The sequence below is a fragment of the Zingiber officinale genome, chromosome 5B (genome assembly GCF_018446385.1).
Source record: "Zingiber officinale cultivar Zhangliang chromosome 5B, Zo_v1.1, whole genome shotgun sequence".
Lineage (NCBI taxonomy): Eukaryota > Viridiplantae > Streptophyta > Magnoliopsida > Zingiberales > Zingiberaceae > Zingiber > Zingiber officinale.
The window spans coordinates 113,001,197-113,026,601 of NC_055995.1; the positions used below are offsets into that span (position 1 = coordinate 113,001,197).

At 36.7% G+C, this 25,405-nt stretch overlaps 1 protein-coding gene and 1 pseudogene across 1 annotated transcript; both read left to right on the top strand.

Moving 5' to 3' along the window:
* Window positions 1-20,680: 20,680 nt before the first annotated feature.
* Window positions 20,681-21,876, top strand: LOC121987740 (BTB/POZ domain-containing protein At1g01640-like). The gene is made up of 3 exons (XM_042541475.1): window positions 20,681-20,925; window positions 21,001-21,171; window positions 21,261-21,876. The coding sequence occupies exons 1-3, from the start codon at window positions 20,737-20,739 to the stop codon at window positions 21,744-21,746; spliced, it is 846 nt and encodes a 281-aa protein (XP_042397409.1). The 5' UTR covers window positions 20,681-20,736; the 3' UTR covers window positions 21,747-21,876.
* A 261-nt stretch (window positions 21,877-22,137) lies between these two features.
* LOC121986924 lies at window positions 22,138-25,055 on the top strand (annotated as a pseudogene).
* The last annotated feature ends 350 nt before the right edge of the window (window positions 25,056-25,405 follow it).

The window sequence follows — 25,405 nt, forward strand, 5'->3', positions numbered from 1 at the left end:
TGATAATGTCCCCAAGAGGAGCTCATAAGCATTGTCATGTAAACCCTGCAGGTGGACTTAGTCCGACATGACAATAAGGTTGAGTGGTACTACTCTTGGAGCTAGATATTGATTAAGTGAGTTGTCAGTAACTCATTTAATTAGTAGACATTCTATATCTTAAACATAGGGAGACTAACACACTCATGATAAGAAGGAGCCCATATAGTAATATGAGATTGGTGCGGTAATTCAATAATAACTCTTTAGTAGAATGAGATATTATTGATGAACTCAAGTTGGGTGTTTGGGGCGAGCACGGGAAGCTCAAGTTCGTCGGGAGACCAAAACTAATTTCTCCTCTCGGCCACTGTCGTAGCCTCTTAATTATAAAGTATTATACCCACTCATACCCACCTTCTTACCCACCTTAAGGTGGTCGACCAAGCTTAGCTTGGAGCCCAAGCTAGGGCCGGCCAAACCAAGGTTAGATGGGTCAAGTAGGTGGTCGACCCTAGCTTGAACCCAAGCTTAGGTGGCCGACCATAAAATTAAAATAAAAGGAGTTTATTTTAAAATCTTTCCTTATGTGGAAGCCATGATTTTAAAAGAAAGTTTAAAATTTAAATCTTTCCTTTTATAGCTTTCTAAAAAAGATTAAGAGAAAGGTTTGATATCTTTTCTTATTTGTAGTTAAAAAGAAGATTTTAATTTTTGATAAAACTTTCCTTTTTTGTAACCATCCTTATGATCTTAAAAGAGAGTTTTAAAATTAAATTTTATCTTTTATAGCTTTCTACAAAAGATTAAGAGAAATGTTTGATATCTTTCCTTATTTGTAGTTAAAAGGAAGATTTTAATTTGTGATAAAACTTTCCTTTTTTGTAACCATCCTCATGGTTTTAAAAGAGAGTTTTAAAATTTAAATCTTTCCTTTTATAGCTTTCTACAAAAGATTAAGAGAAAGATTTGATATCTTTCCTTATTTGTAGTTAAAAGGAAGATTTTAATTTTGGAGAAAACTTTCCTTTTTGTAATCATTCACATGTTTTAATAGAGAGATTTTAATTTATAAAAGTTTCCTTTTATAACCAACCATGAAGGGAATTTTTAAAATAGAAATTTTTATTTTAAAAATTTTTGGAAACAAATTAGGAAGTTTTAATTTTGTGTTTAAAACTTTCCTTGTATGGAGGACATGTAGGGGCCGTCCACATTAAAGGGTTAAAAGGAAATTTTTAATTAAATTCTCCTTATTAACCATAGGCAAGGAAAATAAGGAAGTTTTTATTAAAACTTTCCTTATTTGCCAAGACCAAGGAATATAAAAGAGAGGGTAGAGATGTCTCACCTTAATACAACATATCCTCTAGTATTCCTCTCTTCCTTGGTGGTGGCCGGCCCTCTCTTCCTCTTCCTCTCCTACTCTTCTTCCTTGTGTGGTCAGCGGCATCTTCATCTCAAGGAGCTTGGTGGTGGCCGGATCTTGTTAGAGGAAGAAGGAGAGATAGAAGGCTTTGTTTCTTAGCATCCCTTGGAGCTTGGTTGGTGGCCGAAAGTTCTTCATCTCTTGAAGATAGGTGGTGGCCAAAACTTGCTTGGAGAAGAAGGAAGCTTGGGTGGATTCTCATCTCGGTAGATCGTTGCCAACATGACGTCCGAGATAAGAAGAGGAATACGATAGAAGATCGTGAGGTCTATAAGCTACAAAAGGTATAACTAGTTATTAGTTTCCGCATCATAACTAGTTCATCTTTTTGTTTAGATCTTGAAATACCAAACATAAGAGGCTAACGTTTCTAGGTTTCGGATTTATGATTCGAATTTGTGTTTCTTTTGTTTTTTGATCTTGTGATTTGATTGTTCTTATTGATTAAACCTAGGGTTACTATAAGGAGATTAAATATTGAATTTCGTTGAAAGGCTTTGTCTAGGAAGTGATGGATGCTCCCATAACCAAGAAGGCATAGTGTCTCGTCATGTTTAACCTGGAAGCCGATTTCTGAAATAAATATTTAATCAAATTTGTAATATAGGTGGATTTGGATCAATAATGTTAAGCATCGTTTGTAATCCAAGTCTAAACCTCTAAGAACAGATAAATTGAATTTGGAATCAATAATGTTAAGTTTTGTTTGCGATTCCAAATTTAATTTCTAAAGAATACAATAGGTTGTTAGGAAATGTTCAGGACTCGTACAAAATTTTTGTACAGGGGAACCGGTACGATATTCCGAGTAGTAACCAACAACCCCTTCGTCTCCTTGGCGTTTGCTGCAAAGATAGACGTTTCCAGCAATGATACAAATGAAGGGGAAACTATGCCCCTTCGTCTCCTGCAACACCCAACATCTCCCACTCGTCTAAGTCAATCTATAAGATTATATGGTCACATAGATCATGTCAGTCACATAGACTACGAGGTGATCATGTCATAATGCCAAACTCAAATATTGATTGGTCACAAAGACCGATTAAGTCATATAGACTATTTGACGATCAGGTCACGAAGACCAGAGCAAAATTAATTAGTCACAAAGACCAAATAAGTCACATAGACTTTATGATGATCAATTTACGAAGACCAGAGCATTAATTAGTCTCAAAGACCATATAAGAATATTCATTCTATACATTAGGGAAAATGGTTCATGCGACAGCGAGCATACTGAGCATTTATTGCTAAGAAGATTGTTACACCTTACATAACTGCTTTTTAGAATGAATTAGAGACATCAATGACTTGCCTTTACCTCAGATTAAATTATTTATATCATTATGAATATTTCTAATCCCTCATATTGACTATATGTCAAGAGCATGTTCAACATCTCCAATTAAACAAATTATTCACAATTACATTTTATGTACTGAACTAAAAATGTAACTGGTACCAGTGAATAAATGTCACGGATGTAAATCAATTTTAATCTTCCTTTTTAGCTAGAATTTATTCATTATAATTAGTCGCTTTCCTAGTTATGCTCCATAGACCGAACATCCATAGTCAATAGGAAACATGCTAAAGTAGCAGACATTGATCAGAATTTCAAGTAGATAGCTAAATAGTCACTTAGGGTAAGATTGAGATTAACTTATAATCTCAAGGGTCTCACATAGTAGAGAAGCAGGGATCCATTCTCCTACTACTCTTCTTGTCGCTGTAGCACATGTGGTATGAATCACATGCTACGATGTTATTCTCTTTACTAAAAAGAGCGCATGTTTTTCTCAAAGTTTAGCATCGTATAGATTTCGATCTAGACATACCTAATATCTAATCCTGAATTCAACATATGAATTCCAATATGGCTTTAAGCAGATTCAGTAAATGGTGGGTGCATTTATTCCAATCATTACATAAAGATCTCATCTTGACACAATTATCAAGGCGACCTTAACTTATGGGTATGTCTCTATTCACAGCTACATAAGCTGCCCCATAAGCAATGGTCTACCTCTATTTGTACTTAACAAATAGAGATGATTGTTCATGTGAGTGGATCAATATCAATCTGCCAACATGCTTATCGAGATTTTTTATTTGAATGTAACAAAGACATATACACTGAATAGATCATGACATTTTTCATTTATCAAAATGTCTTTATAATAAGTTACATTCTTCGAAGTCCTAAAGACTTCACATATCCATGAAATGACTCTTTAGTCAATGGCTTAGTAAAAGGATCAGCAAGCATATTTCGTGTAGGGATGTACTCAAGAATTATCTTTTTCTTGTCAATAATATCTCTTACAAAATTATACTTAATTCTACATTCTTGCCTTTGTTGTGATATTTGGGATCCTCAGCTTGACCGTTACAGTACACTGTAATAGGACTCCCACTGTCCTCAGCAATCTTTAAATGCTTTAGGAACTTTTTTCAACTAGACAGATTATTGCACAACTGATGCATAAGCCACACAGCTTTCATTATCGACAAGGCTACACAAGCCTACTTCTTGCTATTCCATGATATGACGCCACCATTTAGCAAGAAGGCATAGACTAATATGGATTTTCTATCATCAAGGTCTCCTTCCCAATTTGCATTTGTGTAGCCACTCAGGCTCATCTTAAATCCTTGAAAAACATATACATAATTCGTTATCCTTTTGAGGTATTTAATTATCCTCTTCATCGCTTTCCAGTGTCTCGATCCTGGGTTTAACTGGAAACGACTAACTAAGCCAATACTATAGCTTATATCAAGATAAGTACACAACATAGTGTACATCAAACTATCAATAGAACTGACATATGATTTTTTCTTCATTTCGACTATTTCCTCAGGAGTCTTGGGATACATACTTTTGCTCAAAATAGTACCTCTCGCTATAGGCGTCTGTTCGATAATGCAATCTGACATATTGAAGTATTGTAGCATCTTAGTGATATAAGCTTTTTTAGACAAACCCAAAAGCCTTTTTGATCGATCTCTAATGATCTTTACTCCTAAGATGTACTCTGCTTCTCCCATTCTATTATGTGAAATTACTATGAAAGGCAAGATTTGACGTCTATCACACATTTTATATCACTTTTAACTATTAGCATATCATCAACATATAATGATAAAATAATAAACTTTCTTTTTTCCTTTCTAAGGTAAACACAATGATCCTCATTGATCATTTCGAAACCATAAGACAAAATGACTTCATTAAATCTCATGTTCCATTGTCTTGACGCTTGCTTTAGCCCTTATATAGATAGGGATGGCAATTTTCCCCGCGGGTTTGGGGCCCCGCGGGGAAAACCCGAAATGGGGATGGGGATCCCCGATTTTTCGGGGATGGGGCGGGTTTGGGACGGGTATGGGAATACTATCCCCATCCCCGAACCTACCCCGAATATTATTATTAATATTAATAAATAATAATATGATTTTTTAAAAAAAATTAATAATAGTGTTAATATTAATATTAAAAATTTTGAAAATATTATTAATAATAATATTATTGATATTGATATTAATATTAATATTATCATTAATAATTATTATTAAATAATAATAATAATATAAATTAATTTAGAAATGGGGCGGGGATGGGGAATCCCCGAACCCGTGGGTTCGGGTTCGGGGAATCCCCGAACCTGAAAAAATGAAAACGGGACGGGGATGGGAATGACAAACCCGGACCCGCCCCGCCCCATTGCCATCCCTATATATAGACTTCCTAAGTCTACATACTCTATTCTCTTAGCCTTCAGCAACATAACCTTCTGGTTGTACCATATAGATTTCTTTGTCAAAATTACCATTAAGGAAAGTCGTTTTCACATCCATATGATATAATTCCATGTCAAATTATGCTACTATAACTAGGATGACACGTATTGACACAAACTTCACAATTGGGGGAAATGTCTCTTCAAAGTCAATACCCTCCATTTGGGTATATCCTTTTACAACTAATCGAGCTTTGTATCGATTAATCGATCCATCTTCTTTCTTCTTTATTTTGAGAATCCACTTATTCCCAATAACCCTTTGGCCTAGAGGAAGATCGACTAAATCCCAAACTTGATTCTTTTTTCATTGACTCCTTTGCTTCATCCATTGCAACTTTTCATTCTTTTCTAACTTAGCACTCAAAGCTTCCTCAGCTGTTCGAGGTTCCTCATCATCAACAGGGAAAATTATCAATGCCTCATTCTCAATATCAAACCTTCTCCGAGGAATAATCTAACAACTACTTCTTTGTAGGTTAAACTGTTGAGAAACTGACTCATTCAGTGGCAAATTACTCCCACTAGGTTGACTAGATTCAGGCATCTTTTGATTTGTTGATAAAGAAATATTATCCTCCTCCTCTATCTCATATAGAGGAATTGAGAAGTCTCAGAATACCTTATAAAAATACACTTCTTACCTCTGGGCCCTAATTTTTCATGTTCGTGAGTCTTATCATGAATGTAGGTAGCTGACCCCCAAAGTCTCAGATTACTTAAATCCGACTTTCTACCTGTCCAACGTTCATGTGGGGTAGATGGAACTGACTTTGAAAGCATTTTGTTAAGTATATATGTCGCAACTAATAATACATCTCCCCAATAGAAGATTGGCAAATTAGCTTGTGCCATCATAGACCTAACCATTTCAAGAAGAGCCCTATTTCTTCTTTTAGCAACCCCATTTTGCTGTGGAGTTCCAGGGATAGTTAGCTGTCTAATAATCCCTTTCTCATTACATATTGGCTCGAACTGATCAAACAAATATTCACCTCCACGGTCAGTGTGCAAGGTTTTAACCTTACGTTTCAATTGATTCTCAACTTCGTTCAAGTAACAAATAAAGCAATCTAATACTTCAGATTTGTGAGAAATCAAATACACATGACCAAAACGTGTGAAGTCATCAATAAATGTAATGAAATAAGAACTCCCATTTCTAGCCTTCATATTCATTAGACCATAAATATCCGAATGAATTAATTGTAATGGTGATTTAACCCTAATAGTCTTGCCAAATGGTTTCCGGGTTGCCTTTCCAGCAAGACAATGCTCACATATAGACAAGTTAATCTTAGCATGGGTGCCTAAAAGACCCTCCTTAGCTAATCTATTCATTCGTTCTTATCCTATATGTCCTAATCTAGCATGCCAAATTTTATCATTAACATCAGCATTACTAGTAAGAGCAATGTTTGAAAAATAACCATCATTATTATTTGGTTCTACATCAAGAACCATATAAAACCATTTGTTACATAATCATGCCCAATTAACACAGAGTTAATTCAAAGTTCCACACAACGACTATAAAAATTTACTCAATAACCTAAATCAAGAAGACAAATGACGGAAACCAGATTCCGTCGAATCTTAGGAGCATACAGGACATCATGTAGAAACAGGGTACGCCCACCATGTAGGTTGAGCTTGCAAGTACCAATTCCTTTGACTTCAATTATTACATTGTTTCCTACATCTATCCATTTGTTGCCAGTTGGTACCCGACGGTACTCCACATATGTAGCTCGATCACGTGCTACGTGATTCGTTGCTCCTGAATCTATAATCTATAAAGGATACGAATCAACTAACAACACTGTACTTTCAACATGATGCTCATGGAAAGAAGATAGAGATGGATCTACCTTTTTAGGCTCAGTACAATCGTGAGCAAAATGACCCTTCTTGCCACAGTTGAAGCAGGTCAACTTGCTCCTAGGTTTTTGTCCATATCTTTTTTCCTTTCTTCTTGATTTGATTTTTAACAGCAACAACACTAGCCTTCTTTCCTTTTCCCTTTTCTTTCTTAGACCATCTTTTCTTATTCTTGGAACCAAAACCTTCAGCTACAAAAGCTTGATCAGAAATCCTTACGGATTCAATCCTCTCCACCTCAAGTTCAACATGGCGTGAGACATCAATGAAAGTCTTAATACTCTCACTGTGGGTCAGATTCTATTTCATCGTTTCCCAAGAATCAGGAAGGGAATGGATAACTGCTTGAACCTGTTGTTCATCAGTCAACGCATGACAACAGTCTTAATCTCTCGAACCATCTTACCCATCTCCCTGAGATGTTGGGCCATGGTAACATTCAAGCGTTTTTTATAGCTATCAAATTTAATTGTTAGCTGACAGAGCTTACTGAGACTAACTCCACTGTACTTTTGTCTAAGGGCTTCCCAGACAGCATGAGCCGATGGTAATTGCTCATACTCAAATACCAGGTCATCCACCATTGAACTAATCAATATTCCCTTAGCAATGGAGTCCTTCCTTTTCCATGCTTTATAGGCATCAAGGTCACGTCTGTGCTGTATTGTAAAACCATCAGCTGGTTCTTCCATGAATTGATTTACAGTCTCTAGAACTTCTTGTTCCTCAAGAACGTATTGTATCTTGAGATGCCAGCTTTTGTAGTTATCCTCATATAATTTCTCTCCCTTATTGAGTTCAGCTATGATGTCTTTAGTTGTCATAATCTACATAAATAAACACATTATTTATTATTTCAGTGTAATTCATACATGTACAATTAATTATTGACTCAGTGTTACAAAATCAAGTGATAACATTGTTTTCACTCATCATTTATATGTTTTAATCTAATCAACATTGATCAATCATATTACACACATCCCATCTAATGAATGAATCATTATTAAAATGAACTAATCATTTTTCATATGAACTAATCATATGAATATATGAACTAATCATATTCACATGAACTAATCATGAGCAAGTTAGTTAACACATAACATAACTGTTTATTTATCATAGCTCCGTTTGTACATAACGACAGAAATTATTACATGACTCAAACACTAAATGGGCTAACACTGTTCATATATAATGACAGTAAACAAAATACTAGTAAACTAGATAAGCTAGCACTACTCCCACTAGGATAAATACTATAGCAGTGGCCAATTGTATCCCGTTTATCCTGGACTCTATAATGGGTGGATCAGCCTCAGACGTATCCATCAGATCCATTTCTGGATCTTCTACACACACTTAAGAATCATCCTCTGCATCTTCGGGATCCATCTCTACATCCTCCTCGGGATCCATCTCTGGATGCTCCTCAAAATCTTCAGGATCCATTTCTGAATTCTCCTCAGATTCTGGGGGATTTGGATCCTCCTCAAAATCTTGAGGATCCATTTCTGGATCCTCCTTAGATTCATCGAGGTCCATTTCTTCGGGATCTTGATCCTCTTCAGATTCTTCAGGACCCCATTCCAAATGAAGTAATTGTCTGCACATCTCTAAATATGAGATGCGCCCTTCAGAATTATTCCAAAGTTGGAATGTTATCTGCCTAAGATGTTTCGACAATGAATAAACTAGAGCCCATCTTCTTTCTTTGTCCTGGACTAGATACCCTTCTTGCTCTAGATTCCAGAAAAACCAATTGAGTCGACCAATAAGCCTACTGACTCCGTGATCCGGGTCATATTCCTGCTTCTTGATCTCCTCCCATAGCTCATGTTGTCGTTCATAGCGACCATTCATCGTGTATATTGTTCTAGAATTGAAAATCATGATGTCAGTAGAAAACTAACAGACCAGTAATAAAAATCGCTCATCTTCAATTCCCACATATAAAACAAACATATACAGAATACACAAGTAATTAAGAAAAATAAATTTTCTTTATTTGGGGAAACTCATGTGACTGACACATTGTATCAGTCGATCAGTAATCTGGATATTAAGCTTAGTCTATCATCCTCATTAGAACTAATCCAATTTGACATAGATTTTAAACTTATATTCTGTCATTATTTAAGCCCATTTGAGTCATTCTCAGACTTATTGATCAAACTTAAGTCCGTTTTGTTGGTGAAATATTCCCTAGGTCAAGGTTGACCTGTTTGACTGGGCTTGAAGTGAGTCAAGCTCGAGTCTTGATGATTTGGTTTCAATGTTTGACAATACTTGTAGACAACACATGAACATTGCAGGTGCAATTGTTCATGTGGGGAGATTGTGAAGGAGAGTCAAGTAGGTCAAGGCTGACTGGATACTTGACTGAAAATCCTGGTGAGTGAAGCCAGGTGAAAGACCTAGTGAGTGAAGCTAGGCAGAAGAGAAATCCTAGTGAGTGAAGCTAGGCAGAAGGGAAGTCCTGGTGAGTGAAGCCAAGCACGGGAAAATCCAGATGGGTCAAGGTTGACCAGACATCTAGTGAAAGTCCAAGTAGGTCAAAGGGATTGACCGGATACTTGGCAAGAGGAGAAAAGTCTAAGTGGGTCAAAGGGATTGACCAGACACTTGGTGAGAGAGTCCTAGCTGGTCAAGGGTGACCGGATGGTAGGTTTTATGTACCAAAAAGTCATGGTTGACTGGATGTTGGTTTAGGGGGCTTTAGGCTTACTTTTGGGCAAAAACCAAGATTTGGATTGATCAGTCGATCGATCCAGCAGATCTGGATTGATCAGCCGATCGATTGGATCATGCCCAATCGATCAGCTGATCGATCGGGTGAGTCCCCACGAACAGAACCCCTTTGGATCGATCCGTGGATCGATCCAGAGGTCCCAATCGATCAGTGGATCGATTGGGAGCTGCTGTTTGTGCGCGATAAGCCCTGGATCGATCAACCGATCGATCCAGGCTATTCCAGAGAGCACAGAGGCACTCTGGATCGATCGGTTGATCGATCCAAAGCCTCCCCGATCGATTGGGAGCAATCCAATCGATCGGAATCCGACCGTTGGCGTCGTATTTAGCTGCAGGCGAGCGTTTCCTTCAGTAGTGCTTACACGATTCATCTCCAATCTTCACCAGCGACTCCACAGCTCTCTCTCAAGTTCAGATCGCCAGTTCTTGAAGATTCTTGGAGGTTCTTCCAAGTCAAGAGGCGGATCAAAAGCAAGAAGAGAAGTTAGGGTTAGGGTTTATTGTAAGCTTTTGCTTGTATTTCATATCCTTTCCTTTCTTCTTGTATTGAGAGTTTGTAAAGGCTTCTCCGCCTTCGGTAGTTACCGTAGAGGAGTGTGTTTCATAGTGAAGGGTGCGTGAGTGTGTGGATCCTTGGATTAGGCACCTCTTGTGAGGTGGATACCAAGTAAAATCTATTTGTTAGCGTTGTACTTTGTTTCTTGTACATTTCCGCTGCACATCTTTGAAGAAACAAGCAACGCCAACCACGAAGCACGCGACGAGCTATTCCCCCCCCCCCCCCCCTCTAGCTACTTTTCGGTCCCAACAAGTGGTATCAGAGCGAGGCCGCTCTTCACCGGAATCATCACCGGAAGGGGCAAACAAAACAAGCAAAGCTAGAGGGTGAAGAAGTTGGAGCAAATTCATCAAAGTCAAAGAATTCAAGAAGCTCAACTTCAAGATGCAATTCCAAGATGGACTTGGATTTGACACAAGGGTGGCTCCACCGTACACATCTACTAGTTTCGATCTTTGAAAATCAAGGATCGAAAACTTCTTAATGGTGGAGATAGAGCAATGGTTTGCTCTAATGGAAGGCTTCGAGGCTCCAAGAAATTCAAAGGGCAAAGTCCTCAAGAAAAGCAATTGGAGCCAAGAGCAAATCCAAAGATGTGAGGCCAATGATAAAGTGACCAAGCTTTTGGTCAATCTATTGCCTAGCCATATTCTTGGAAAAATTGGAGAGTTCAAGGATGCCAAGGAGCTTTGGAGCAAATTAACATGAATCCATGAGATCCCCTCCACTGTACCGAATCGAGAGGAATCCAAAGAGAGTGACTCATTGGATCAAGACCAAGAGGAGGACTCCGAAGTTGAGAGATGCTCAACTTCCGAAGAAGAAGTCCAAGAAGAAGCTTCATCTTCAAAGGGATGCAATGAAGAGGGCAAGGAGGGAGCATACTTCTTGTTCCATGTATAAGATGAAGATGAAGAAATCTCCACCTCTAGGATTGAGGGGGAGCAACTTTTGGTGACACCAGATCAAGTAGAAGGAGAAGTCTCCACATCCGGGTCAAGAAGAGAAGAGGATGAAGAAGCTTCCACCTCCACAAATCAAGACATATCTATTGGAGGAGAATCATCATCGGATCAAGAGGAAGCCTCCGCATCCGGATCCAAAGGAGAAGAAGCCACCCCTACACAAGAAGGTATAAATAGTTCATTTAATAATAAAAATCATATCATATGCTTTGAATGTAGGGAACATGGGCATTACAAGAGCAAATGCCCTAAATTGGTCAAGAAGAAGGGTCAAGTGGCACAAAAGGGCAAGGAGAAGCCTAAGGAGACCACTCCCAGAACAAAGAAGAGCAAGAAGCACATTGTGTGCTTCTCTTGCAATCAAAAGGGGCATTACCGAAGTCAATGCCCTAAGGGGAAGAAGGTGGTCAAGGCTCAAGGAGGAAGCACAATTCAAGGATGAGCCTCCAAGGTAAAAAGGAAGGTATCGTTCATTGAACCTACTGATAACCATGATTTTACTACATTATTTTGATTCATTTATGCATGGTTTTGATGTTGGTTTCATAGTTTAAATCATGGTTACATTACATTTTTTGTGCATTGCATAGATTTTGGACTTAATTGCAAATTATATTATTTTTGGTGTTATTTGATGCTAATATTTGATTCTTATTTTGTAGGCATCAAAGGATCTTAGATTTGGATCTATTTGGACCGAAATTGGGCTCGAATCAGAGTTGAAACAAGAAGATCAAGCTTTGGGTCGATTTGGGCCGTTCATCAAGAATAGGACAGATCTGGACCATCCGTTGAATATCTGGCCGATCCAACCTAATGGGGAGCATATATGAGCCATTGATGAAGATCCAGAAGTTTTGATCCAGATCTGAGTTCATCCAGCCATTGATCCAGCCGGATTAATCTGGGCCGTTCATTGAAGATCGGCAGATCTGGGCCATCCAGTGATGATCTGATCGATCCGACCTAAGGGAGGGTAGATCCAGACTCTAGATCAAGATCAATACCTTCAGATCGGATTTTGGGCAAACTTTCACCGTTGATTTAGCTCCAAATTAATCCCAGCCGTCCGTTCAGATCTGGAACAGATTCAAAACAGAAGCTACAGTGTTCTTTCTGCTTCGTCGACTCCACAGCGCTGTTCTTCTTCGTCCCGCGGCGTTTCTCCGGATTCCGACCCCTTTCCTTCTCCGATCAAATCTATCGAGCTTCAACCTTGGTGGAGAGTTTCTCGGCAGCACATCCCGATCATCTGGAGCCTCCGGCGGGTGTTCCCTCCGGTGAAATATGCACTTCCGGCATTCTCTGTTTTCGCCAGATTTGGAGGTGGTCTTCCAAATCTGCGCTCCGATTCCATTCAGTGACGCTTGGAGGTGGTCCGCCGGCGTTATTGAGCTTCATCCGATGCCATCCGCAGTCCGCTACATCATCTCAAATCCAGAGAGCTCCGGAATGCAGATTTCCAGCATTTTCGGCCATTCATGGGGTTTTGGGTGTTCTTAGCACGCCGGGGGTGGTCCGTCGGCACTTGTGAGCATTCCTCGAACTGATTTGCAGCTTAGAATCTTCATTGAGGTCCAGAGTTGGGTGGTCTCGACTTTGGCACTCTTGTGTGACGGCAAGAGTGTGAGGATTGTTAGATGATTGTGAGAATGGATTGGTTTATCATTTTATTTCATTTTGTTATTGTTTTTACAGCTTAGAACAGATTCATTTGATGTTTGTTATGTTTTTAGCAAGTAATTTAGTATTTCATTACATTGTTGTAGTTTAATTTGAGTTTAATTTGTTCTCGGTTAATTGTTAGGTTGAATAGTTTAAATTAGGGTTTAATTGGAGCTGTAGATCAGATTTAATTGCATTTCATTATTTCATATTTAGTTTAAGTGTGTTGATGGTTTAATTATAATGTAGGGTGACAATGCATTATGGTTTGATCATTGGCACATAGTTAGGTTTCATTTATGCATTAGATAATTTCGTATTCGCTATTGTTTTCATTTGTTAGAGTTAGATTCAAAGTATTAAACCCCCAACTCCATTTTTATATCGAAAACCCCAAAAATAGGAATAAAAATACGATCCTAAGATTACATCATACTATTGGTTCCTCGGATCGATCCTGGGCTCGTTACTACAACATTATTGTGAAATTAAGGGGTTCAGTGAATATAATACATTGTTAATTTGATAAGCCTATTTGTGACATTTAATATAGATTTTAGGCATTATCACCTACCCCCTTTAATAATGGTAAAAAGCATGATAGTTCTAATCTATATCAATTTAATGCTATTTACCATGAAAATAGAAGGCATGATAAGATTAAGGAAAATCATGTAGCTTATCATGTTAAAACCTCTCAACCTAGGCCTAGAAAGGTAGATAGGAATTTAGGCAAGAACCCTAAGGATTCTAGGTATTTGCCTAAGAAGAAAAAAAAATCAAGGTTTTAGTGAAAAACCTAAGGGTGAAGAATTATGGAAGGAAAATCAAGTCTTGAGGTCAAGACTTGACAAATTAGAGAGGACTCTTCGAAAAATAACAAATATGACACAAGGGTCCAAGAGTCAAAATCTAGGTTTAGGACAACAAGGTCATCCAATGGTCATAGAGGTTTGGGATACAAACCTAAAACCAAAAAGGATGTACCTACTTATCATAGAGTTCCATATAGTTATGGAACAAACCCTAGGTCTAGTGGTCAAGTAAAGAATACTAGAGAGGTCATCCCTAAGAGTATTTTTGCAACAAATGTGACTAAGACTTCTAAGAAGTCCAAGAAAGTCATAAAGAAGGTCACAAGGGAAGCAATTCCTAGGGTTGACCTAGAAAATGTGACAAAGGCTTCTAAGAAGCCAAACAAGGTCACTAGGAAGGTATCTAGGGAGGTTATCCCTAGTGAGTACCTAGAGCATCCAAGGAGCACCAATAGGTTTTGGGTTCCTAGGAGCATCTTCTCTACCCCATAGATGGGTTAGAGAGTGTCAACTCTAAGTGAAAGGGTAGTTAACCTAATCATGTTGAAGTTGACAGTCAAGGAGCATTTTCAAGGTTATTATTAACCTTTGAAAATGAAATAGATATATCATTTACTCCTTGGAAGAGTAAAATGTGCCAAATTTTGGAAATAGTGATTTTAATCTTAATTGGCACAATTTAGGAAAATCATAAGAACTACCAAGTTGGGAGTTTGGTATGTTCTTAAGAGATTAATGGCAATCCGGGCCTTAATTTAAAGTGCTACTCTTGTGGAAAAATAAAATATGCCAACACTCGAGGAATATGATTAATTTTAATTGGCATAAATTGATCAAGAAAATTAGAAATGCCAATTTAGACTTTGGCATTGTCTTGAAGCACTTTGGGCAATCTAGGTTAGATTTAAAATTAGCTATGGGGTTTACTTAGGTAGGTAATCTAGGTATTTTATCTATGCTAACTTGTGATGCTTTGTTTGCCCATCAAATGCCATGACATCATATTTATTTATTTATTTGTGTTTGCACTCATGCCTTATTATGAAAAACATAAAAATACCATGTCATGTCATCCATACTTCATATAGTTATAAGAAATTTTCTTTTAAAAATTATTTCTTTTTGATGTATGTCATAACATCATCATGCATCATTTGAATTCCTTGTTTATTAAGGACTAATGGTATTAATTAACAAGTAACATCCTTGATGGATGTTTAGTATTCAAAAATGCCTAGATAGATATGCATGATCCCTAGATTAGGGCAAAACCAAACTTTACATCTCACAAAGACCCATAAGGTGACTTGTATGTGGTTTAGTGCACATTAGATACAAGTGAGATGTTAGGATGATGAACAAAACTCAAGATGTTGATTTAGTGCATTCTTTTGAGTTCTAAGTTCATTAAAACACATAGGTATGTGTTTTCCCATCATTGGGAAAGCTAATGTACAAGTCATGTGCATTAAGCCCAAGGAACATGGTGGGATATTGGTTTTGAAAATCATTTTAAAATACTTTTGGCAAACCTTGATGAAGATTATCTTTTGATAGTAATCATCATTGAATAGTTGAGCACAAACTAGAAGAAAACACTAAAGTTTTTGCAAGTTCTCTAGTTTGTGTCAATCTTGGAAAATATGAAGTATTTTCTTATAAAATTATTTTTCCATGATAATATATGCCCTAAATAATGTCTACACAAATTTTCATAATTTTTGGATTTTTGTAGATTTTTCTAGGGGTTTCTGAAGTTGACTGAAATGGAATTTCAGCAACTATCAGAACTCCAATCGATCACCCGATCGATTGGAGTGTCTCAATTGATCGGTCGATCGATTGAGAAGGCTATTCTCGCGAGCAGAAGCTCGTTGGATCGATCAGTCGATCGATCCAGACTGGCTGAATCGATCAGTGGATCGATTCAAAGCAGTTCAATCGATTGGGACCCAACTCCAATCGATTGAGGAAGCTGATTTTGGCTGGGAAAGCCTGATTTCAGTATTCCAAACTAGGTTTAGTCGAGGTAACCATTCCAAACCCATCAAAATACATTTGTATATATCAAAAGGGTGTTTTCATGTTGAAAACAAAGATGGATTGGTTGGGGAAGACTAAATTGAAGTTTAGGTTGAGGTTTGGTTTCAATATTGAATGTTTGAACCTCAAAAATTCTAAATTTGGGTTTCCTAAAGGTTTAGGGATTCCAAGTCATTATTGGTGCAATGACAAAAGGTACGACCATGTCTTTAGGGGGAGTTACTCTTTAAGGACATGAAAATTATTTTTCATACACCTTGGGAGGTGGTTAACCTTCTTTTAGAGAAAATGCTCAAGGTTGGGCATTGAAATTAATGGGGAGTGGATATCCTCATTGTTTAAGTGGAGTTTGCTCATGGATGAGCATTTGATAAAAAATGAAGGGTATGAGACCTTCATTTGGGTTATTCAAGTTGTTAATGCTCAAGGGTGAGCATTGATGATAATGAAGGTTATGAGATCTTTATTATTGTGTTGATCACATCGAGTGAAGTTGTGAACAGCGAATAAGCAACTCTTCAGGGGGAGAGGTTGTGGTTGATGTGTGCCCAAAGATGGGGGTATGTTTATGATGTGTGCCAATAGGGGGAGAATGCATGGTTAAGTTAGGCCTTCAGTACCTAAAGGGGGAGTTTGCCCTCTAGAAAAGGAGAAGAATGGAGGGAACCATCATTCAGATATTGGCATGAAGGGAGTTGAGGCTATGAGATTAGCCTAATTTCCTAACTTAACATGTGATATTGTCAAACATCAAAAAGGGGGAGATTGTTGGTGCAATATTCCCTAGGTCAAGGTTGACTTGTTTGACTGGGCTTGAAGTGAGTCAAGCTCGAGTCTTGATGATTTGGTTTCGATGTTTGACAATACTTGTAGACAACACATGAACATTGCAGGTGCAATTGTTCATGTGGGGAGATTGTGAAGGAGAGTCAAGTAGGTCAATGTTGACTGGATACTTGACTGAAAATCCTGGTGAGTGAAGCCAGGTGAAAGACCTAGTGAGTGAAGCTAGGCAGGAGAGAAATCCTAGTGAGTGAAGCTAGGCAGAAGGGAAGTCCTGGTGAGTGAAGCCAGGCACGGGGAAATCCAGACCGGTCAAGGTTGACCAGACATCTGGTGAAAGTCCAAGTAGGTCAAAGGGATTGACCGAATACTTGGCAAGAGGAGAAAAGTCCAAGTGGGTCAAAGGGATTGACCAGACACTTGGTGAGAGAGTCCTAGCTGGTCAAGGGTGACCGGATGCTAGGTTTTATGTATCAACAAGTCATGGTTGACTGGATGTTGGTTTAGGGGGCTTTAGGCTTACTTTTAGGCAAAAACCAAGATCTGGATTGATCAGCCGATTGATCCAGCAGATCTGGATCGATCAACCGATGGATTGGATCATGCCCAATCGATCAGCTGATCGATCGGGTGAGTCCCCACGAACAGACCCCCTTTGGATCGATCCGTGGATCGATCCAGAGGTCCCAATCGATCAGTGGATCGATTGGGAGCTGCTGTTTGTGCGCGATAAGCCCTGGATCGATCAGCCGATCGATTCAGGCTATTCCAGAGAGCACAGAGGCACTCTGGATCAATCGGTTGATCAATCCAAAGCCTCCCCAATCGATTGGGAGCAATCTAATCGATCGGGATCCGACCGTTGGCATCGTATTTAGCTGCAGGCGAGCGTTTCCTTCAGTAGTGCTTACACGATTCATCTCCAATCTTCACCAGCGACTCCACAGCTCTCTCTCAAGTTCAGATCGCCAGTTCTTGAAGATTCTTGGAGGTTCTTCTAAGTCAAGAGGCGGATCAAAAGCAAGAAGAGAAGTTAGGGTTAGGGTTTATTGTAAGCTTTTGCTTGTATTTCATATCCTTTCCTTTCTTCTTGTATTGAGAGTTTGTAAAGGCTTCTCCGCCTTCGGTAGTTACCGTAGAGGAGTGTGTTTCATAGTGGAGGCTGCGTGAGTGTGTGGATCCTTGGATTAGTCACCTCTTGTGAGGTGGATACCAAGTAAAATCTATTTGTTAGCGTTGTATTTTGTTTCTTGTACATTTCCGCTGCACATCTTTGAAGAAACAAGCAACGCCAACCACGAAGCACGCGACGAGCTATTCCCCCCCCCCCCCCCCCCCCCTCTAGCTACTTTTCGGTCCCAACACGTTTGATTCATCCAATGCTCATTGGATTAAGTCTGACCCATTAGAACAAATCTAATCTTTTTTATCAAATCTGACACAACAGAACTAATCTGGTCATATTTGATCAACCCAACTTATGTAATCAAAATCACCCCAATTAATTCAATAATAAACCAAACTGGTTAAACTAACAAATAATTTGATCCAAATTTAGGTATCATTGAATCAAACTAGTCTGCTTAAATCAACTAATAATTTAAACCAGACCTAGGTTGATTGGACAAGTTAGTCTGATTCAATTTTCAGTTAATTGAACCATAAATTAATTAAATATCTATTTATTAATTAATAATACATTTCTATATGCATTTAATTAATTAATAAATATATTTAATTAAATTTCTTTAAACATGCACTGAGGTTTCTGGAAGAAAAAACAATTCATACATGCACGGTGCTTCATCAAAACATTACTGTTCATCTCGTTTTTTTTTCCTTCAATCGATTCATGAATCGATTAAGTCACTATGCATCTCGAGAGTTTTTTTTCAATCGATTCATCAATCAATTAAAAATGTATTCAATCGATTGATGAATCGATTAAGTCACTGTGTCATGAACTTAATTGATTCAATTTCCTTCTCAATCGATTCAAATGCATGAATCAATTGAGTAATCGATTAAAACAAAAAAAAATGTGCACTATTTATCTTCTATCTCGCGACAAACGCGATTCTTCCCGCGTTCAACTTTCATCGGTGATTAAACACGGTTGTCGACGCTCCTCTGCCGTGACTCTATGCCGCTGAGGACTACACGATTTCCATGTAGCTCGGTGGAAATCACGATTCAGGATGTGATTCTGGCATAGATCGCTGAAATCGCAACGTCGCAATTTCTCCATGCTTTCAAAAATAGTGCTCCGATACCATTGTTGGTTCTTTTTGACAGCATGGAACAAACACAAAAATAAAGCGGTAACTACTTATAGTGATCTCCCGAAGAAATCGATGAAGTTGTCTGGCGTTGCTGCTGTCGGAAGCACGATCACAGTTAACCGGAAAGTACTTTAAGGTTCACGAGCCAAATCCCCAGCCTCTCGAATGTTCTTCTTTGTTCGACGCACCTCTGATCATCAAATATGAATATTAATTTAAAATATATGAGTTTGGATATTAAATATTTAAAATTACGACTAAGATAAATTTTAGTCCAGATTTTTTTTCATTATTAATTTTGATTTTTTACTAGTCAAATTATATTTGGTAAATAATTTTTAAGATTTTAGATTTAACTAATAATTTTTTAATAGATTAAAGTTAAATTTAATTGTTTTTACTTTTTTTACTCGTGTTATATTTGATTGATAATTTTAATTTTTAATGTTAAAGTTAGATTTAGTTGTAATTTATTTTTATTTTTTATTAAAGTATGATTCTTATTTTTTTACTGATAAAAATTTAATTTACTAATCAAAATTAAGTTTGATTAATAAATTAAAATATTTATTGGTTATAGTTAATTGATATTTTTATAAAAATATTTTTTTGGAAGTCAAAAGCATATTTAATATTAGACTATTATTTCTTCTTTCTTCTCCTTTATTATCATTTTTATACCATTATTATTATATCCTTACTCTTCCATGAGTTATTATGCACACTTTTTTTTTTTTTAATAATTCACCTCATGTTTACTAGCTAAATATTTGTAGCTAAATAAATTTAATTGATAATTTATAGGAATTAAATTGATAAGAAGACAGGTTGGTTCACGAACCTCCCAATAATATGGGATCCCGGAGAAGTATTTATTATACACAGTACCTATATCTACTACTCGAACTTATTAACTCTTGTTCACACAATAATAATTTTACCATTGTATCAAGAATTTTCTTTATTGAAGTTAAAATTAATTGATATTTTTTTTTAAAAAAATAACAATTAAAATATATATTAATAGTATAATAATAATTTATTACTCATTGTCAAATTAGTTAATATAAAATATTCTTTATTTTATAAAGAAATGAGATTTGAATATAAAGTTATTGCACCTAGTTGGCCACTCTAGTCACTCCTTCCAATTGCATAAATAATCATTGGCAATATATAAAACTGTTATTTTTAATTTTTCTAATAAATTAAATATCTTTATTAATATTTTTAATATTTATTTTAAAAAAAAAAATTAGTAGAGCCTTAATTTTTTCCCCTTCTAGACCTCAAGGATGGTTAAGATAGCCCTGTCAATATATTACACCTCTCACAATAATGGAGATGTTTTCATTAGTAATATTGAACATGATATATATAGAACATTTTTATATAATTTTTTTTTAATTAATTTAGTTAATATTATTTAAACTGGATCAAATCGTATCAAAACTATTTTAGTAGCTATTAAATAACTACTATAATAGTATAGCAATTATTATATAGTTACTATATCGATTTTTTAAAGGAATTTTTGACCATATTAAAATGTGATTGATTAATTTTAAATAATTTTAACTAAATGGATAAAACTTTTAGATGAGAAATATAATAAAACAATTTTTTTTAAAAAAATTGTCTTTTAACAAAAAATAATAATCATAATGCAAGGTTTGGGATGAAAACCTAGATTTTTCCGTGCTAATGCATATAAAAATCCTCGACGGTGACAGAGTTCTGATCCATCTCTGTCTCTACATCCAAAATTCAAGATGGACTGCGCCATCTGTAGCTGTAGGCCCATGGTGCAGTATTACACGAATCAGAGGAACTTCATCTGCGACGCCTGCTACGACGGCGCAAAGAGCATGATGACCTTCTTGAATACCGATCTCGACGGCGATGCCCACCGCAAAGCCGCCGCCAGCATTTCTCACGGCTCCAATTCCCTGCCACCCAAGGCGTGCAGATGTTCCCCCCTCATTTAATTATGGAATGGAAAAAAATGATGAATATCAGATTCTGGTGCTATGCAGGGGATTCGGCGTGCGCTCGAGAGGATGAAGGAGATGCAAGGGAGGGAGAAGGCGACGAAGGAGAAGGTGGCTTTTCTTGATGGGTTGGCGGCGCTGTCCGAAGGGTTGCACGCCGACATTTTGGTGAAGGCTGGCGACGGCCAACCAGTTCCGGCCCATCGAGCAGTGCTGGTGCGACGCATGGTTTTGTGCATTCGCATGAATTTCTTTTGGGATTTGTGCATTCGCATCGATTTCACGCCAAATTGAACTCGTCGCAGGCTTCTAGATCAGAAATCTTCAAGACCATGCTGCTCGCCGACGACTGCAAGGCCGCTCCTGCCGGCGGCATCGTCTCGCTTCCAGAGCTCACGCACCGCGAGCTGCGGCACCTGCTAGAGTTCCTCTACACCGGCGAGCTTCCACCGGTGGAGCAGGATCTCTTCTCGACCGTGCTCTCCCTGCTCAGCGCGGCCGACAAGTACGACATCCCCTTCCTGCGGAAGTCCTGTGAGCGGTGGGTTCTCGCGGACCTTCGCGTCGGCAACGTCCTCGACGTGTTGGACGCGGCGCATCGATGCTCCGGCGTGGAGCTGAAGGAGCGGGCGATGCGGGTGGTGGTGGAGAAGGCGGAGGAGGTGCTGTTCTCCCCGGAATTCGAGGCGTTCGCCGGCCAGAACTCGGATCTGTGCGTGGAGATCACGAGAGCACTGGTGAACGACAAGACGAAGCAGAAAGTAAAGCATGAGCCAGTTAATAAATGGTAATTAATGGTGTTTATGTTTCATATGAGTCAAAGTAAGTGTCTTTTCTCTTCTCCGTAGTATAAATTTTCTATGTTTAGGTGAAGATTATATTTTCTATGTAATCAATTAATTCCAAAACATTTCTTTATAATTTCTAGCCGATTAATCCCAAGAGGCTTCTCGCTAATGAAAAAGGATTAAAAGTTAATTAGAAAAGCAAATTTGAATTTGTTCACAATTTCATTTCTCTTTCTTTTATATCTAACAAATTTGGTATCGAGTCTATTATCATAAAGGATGACTATCAAAGTCAAACTATGTTTTTTCATACACAGCAAATCAAATATAACATTATGATTATTATTGAAATTTTCAAATGAAGACCATCTGTTTTTCACAAAATTTATGCGACATGATGGAAGAAGGTTACAATCAGCAAGATTTCTCTTCTCCTTCAGAACAAAATTGAAGCAATACAAGGAGAATGCAAAGAAAAATACTCTAACATTGAGGATCATTTGAAGAAGCAATTTAAGCAGTGAAGGTTGGTTGAAGCATTGACTGCATCTGCCTTCCAGTAGCCATTTATGCATTGCAGAATAGCTTGTTATAGATATCATACAAGGATCTTGATTCACTGACGTTTTCAATCCTTAACTAGACAAATCTACTTTTCACAGCTTTTTTTACTTACCTTATTTTGGGGTAGGTAATTTGGCATTACAAATCTTCTTATATTTGTGTTCCTTTTCCAAGTTCTTTTCTTTGTTTTTAACTTTTAACTTGTTTTTATCCAACTGATATCTGCTATAAACATATCTAAGTGGACCTATATGAATAGAACTCCCAATTTTTAAAATTCCAACTTGTGTTTGATCCTTCAAAGTTTCCACTCATTAAAGCACGAAGTGTAGATGCTCCATTCTTATTCTTTAAATTCCATGATTTTGTTATTAGTAGGGAAGTGTTGGTTTGCCAACTTGATAAATTAAAATTATGATTCAATAAATTCTAGTTTTTATCTTCCAGGATTATCTAAAATTGTATTTCATTGGGTTGTCATTGTTCCTACATCGAGATGAAGCCACATGTTTGATCCAAATTTATACTTCAAATAAGACCGAATAGTTATAGGAGTTGTTTTGAATGGTTATAGCCTTGTAGGTTTTGTTTTTTTAGAAATGTACAAAGTGAATTTTAACCGTGTATACATAGGTTGATTTGCATAAAATAGTTACTATTGCTTCTATACCTTGGAGAGTAGGTTTGTGAAATGCAACCTAAGTATCTTGGATTTAGATTGCAGGATCAGATCAACCCCTTTCAAACTCATTGCATCCAAGGTCTCATGTGCTTATATTGTATTCAAATCCATAATTGGAGCTTTTTACCATTGCTATATTCCAATGTGTTGAGCTTTCTTTCTAGTTGTTTAATAACTTTGTTTGGTGGTAAGTTATTGCTCACTTTGAGCACATGGAGAAATTATACAGACTAGTTTGACAAATTGTTTCATGTGAAGTTTATGTTGTTCTATTTGCAAAAGTATAAACAAAGTTTTCCTAGCACGAGGAAAGTTATTCTTCCATTTGTCTAATTGCTAGAGGATTCATAAGAAAGATAGCATAATAAACGTCATTATGCTACATAATCTAAACCTAAGAGACAAATGGAAATAACTTGGATTTTGATTGTATATTGTTGCTCAAAAGAAAGAGCAATCTGGAGCTCTTATGTAGTTAGTTGTTGCTGCCACTCTTTTGAGCATTGGTGCAAGTTCTAGCAAGGGGTTCTAGTAGCAGTGATTCTGATCTATTTTTGCTTTATGGAATTCTTCCTATCATGGTCGCTTCTATTCTTTCTAGCTTATCTTCTTCTTTGTGTCTGTGAGCATCTCTAGTCAGTTATTAATTGTGTTTGTCTTGTTGTTTTTTCTTAATCTATCAATGTCACTTTGCTTTGTTTACAGGTGAAGAAACACATCCTATTTAATGACAGTAGAAATGTCATTTATTGGCATTTTCTGCTTGTTGGCAAGTACTTTTAAGTCTCCCAATGGTGAGTTGATTAGAAAATATGACTTTTTTCATGGTTGGACAATGTGGACTTGGGTAAGATTCAATTTTTTTCACCATTTTCTTACTCCTTTTTGTATTATATATTTTCTTACTTCTTTTTGTATTTTAGCTATTTTCTTTTGTATTTAGCTAATATTACAAACTATGTTTTATCAGACACTCTTCTGAACATAGATCTAATCCACTAAATAAAATTTAAGAAAATTTTGAGTTCCAAGGAAATTTTATTATTTTTTTTTTACAATTTTCATTTCACTTACCTCCGTATCACAAATATTTTCTTCAAGTCTAATTGAAAGATGATGTAGTCAATAAATAATTGATACATTTATGAGGTCCTTATCACCAGGTTCATATGACTTGCTTTCACGATGCCTTACCTTCGATCTCAGCGGTAAGGCAAGTAGAATAGCCTTTTACACTGTTGCATGAGAGTAAGTCCCACCACCAGAGAACATTCATGAATAAATTTAATGTTCAACTTAATAAAAATTTATTTATATTCATTAAATACATATAAGATCAATTAAATAAATAAATTTGAACAACTCGTTAAATTAAATAAACAAGATTGAACACATATATGTTCAGTTCGTTAATATTCGTGAACAACGTTCGTGAATAATATTCATAAATAATATTCGTGAAACATGTTTATTAATAAAATTCTTATCAACATGCTAAATAAATAAATAAAATTTTTAAAATTAATAAATAAATTTAAATTATCAAACTCAATAATCAATCGAATAAATAAAAATTTTAAATAATTAAATAAGTTTGAATTGATAGCTCGATAATATCTAAATAAATCAGGTTCAAATCAAGTTTAATCTAAGCTCAAGCTCATAAAAAATAAATAAAGTCAAATTTAAATAATCATTTTAAAAATTTGATTCATTTTAAATTTATCTCAATTTTACTTGATTATCTTATCAAATGAATTTAAAAATTTAAAATTTAATTGAATTTGACTTATTTATAATCCTGGTTGCAATGGTACATGATGGAATGGATCGTTTTTTTTTTTTACCGCATGGAGGAATATTGCCTGTAAAATGAACAATTGGGTCCCACCTCTACCTTAACTGAATGCAAGGGGAGCTTGGTTTGATGAATGCAGGAAGTGGCGTTCTCAAATGGTCCCACCTTGATGAATGACTGCTCGGCTTTAATTGAACAAAAGAACATCGGAGACGACTTTGCTCTTGACAAAGAAAAATACGCAAGCAGCTACTATGTCTTAGTGTAGAGAAATATAAACATCTAAAGATTTCAACAATGATCACATATGCTCCGAATTAGAAAATCGAATTAGCAAAAAATAAATGAAAAATTTATGAGGGACGAGAATTGATTATTTGGATAGTAGATGTCAGTAGCGACTTTTATCTTTGACAGGAGAAATTATTGGAGACAACTCTATAGAGAGAAAATTTTATTATAAGCAACTCTATCTTGACAGTGGAATTTCCTTTTTATAGGTCACTCTGTCCTTGATAAAAAAAAAAGTTTATTATAGGCAACTTTATTCATAGAAAATTTTGCACTATCTCAGATAATGAAGAGTTGATTGTAGATGACTCAGTCCCTTGCATAGAA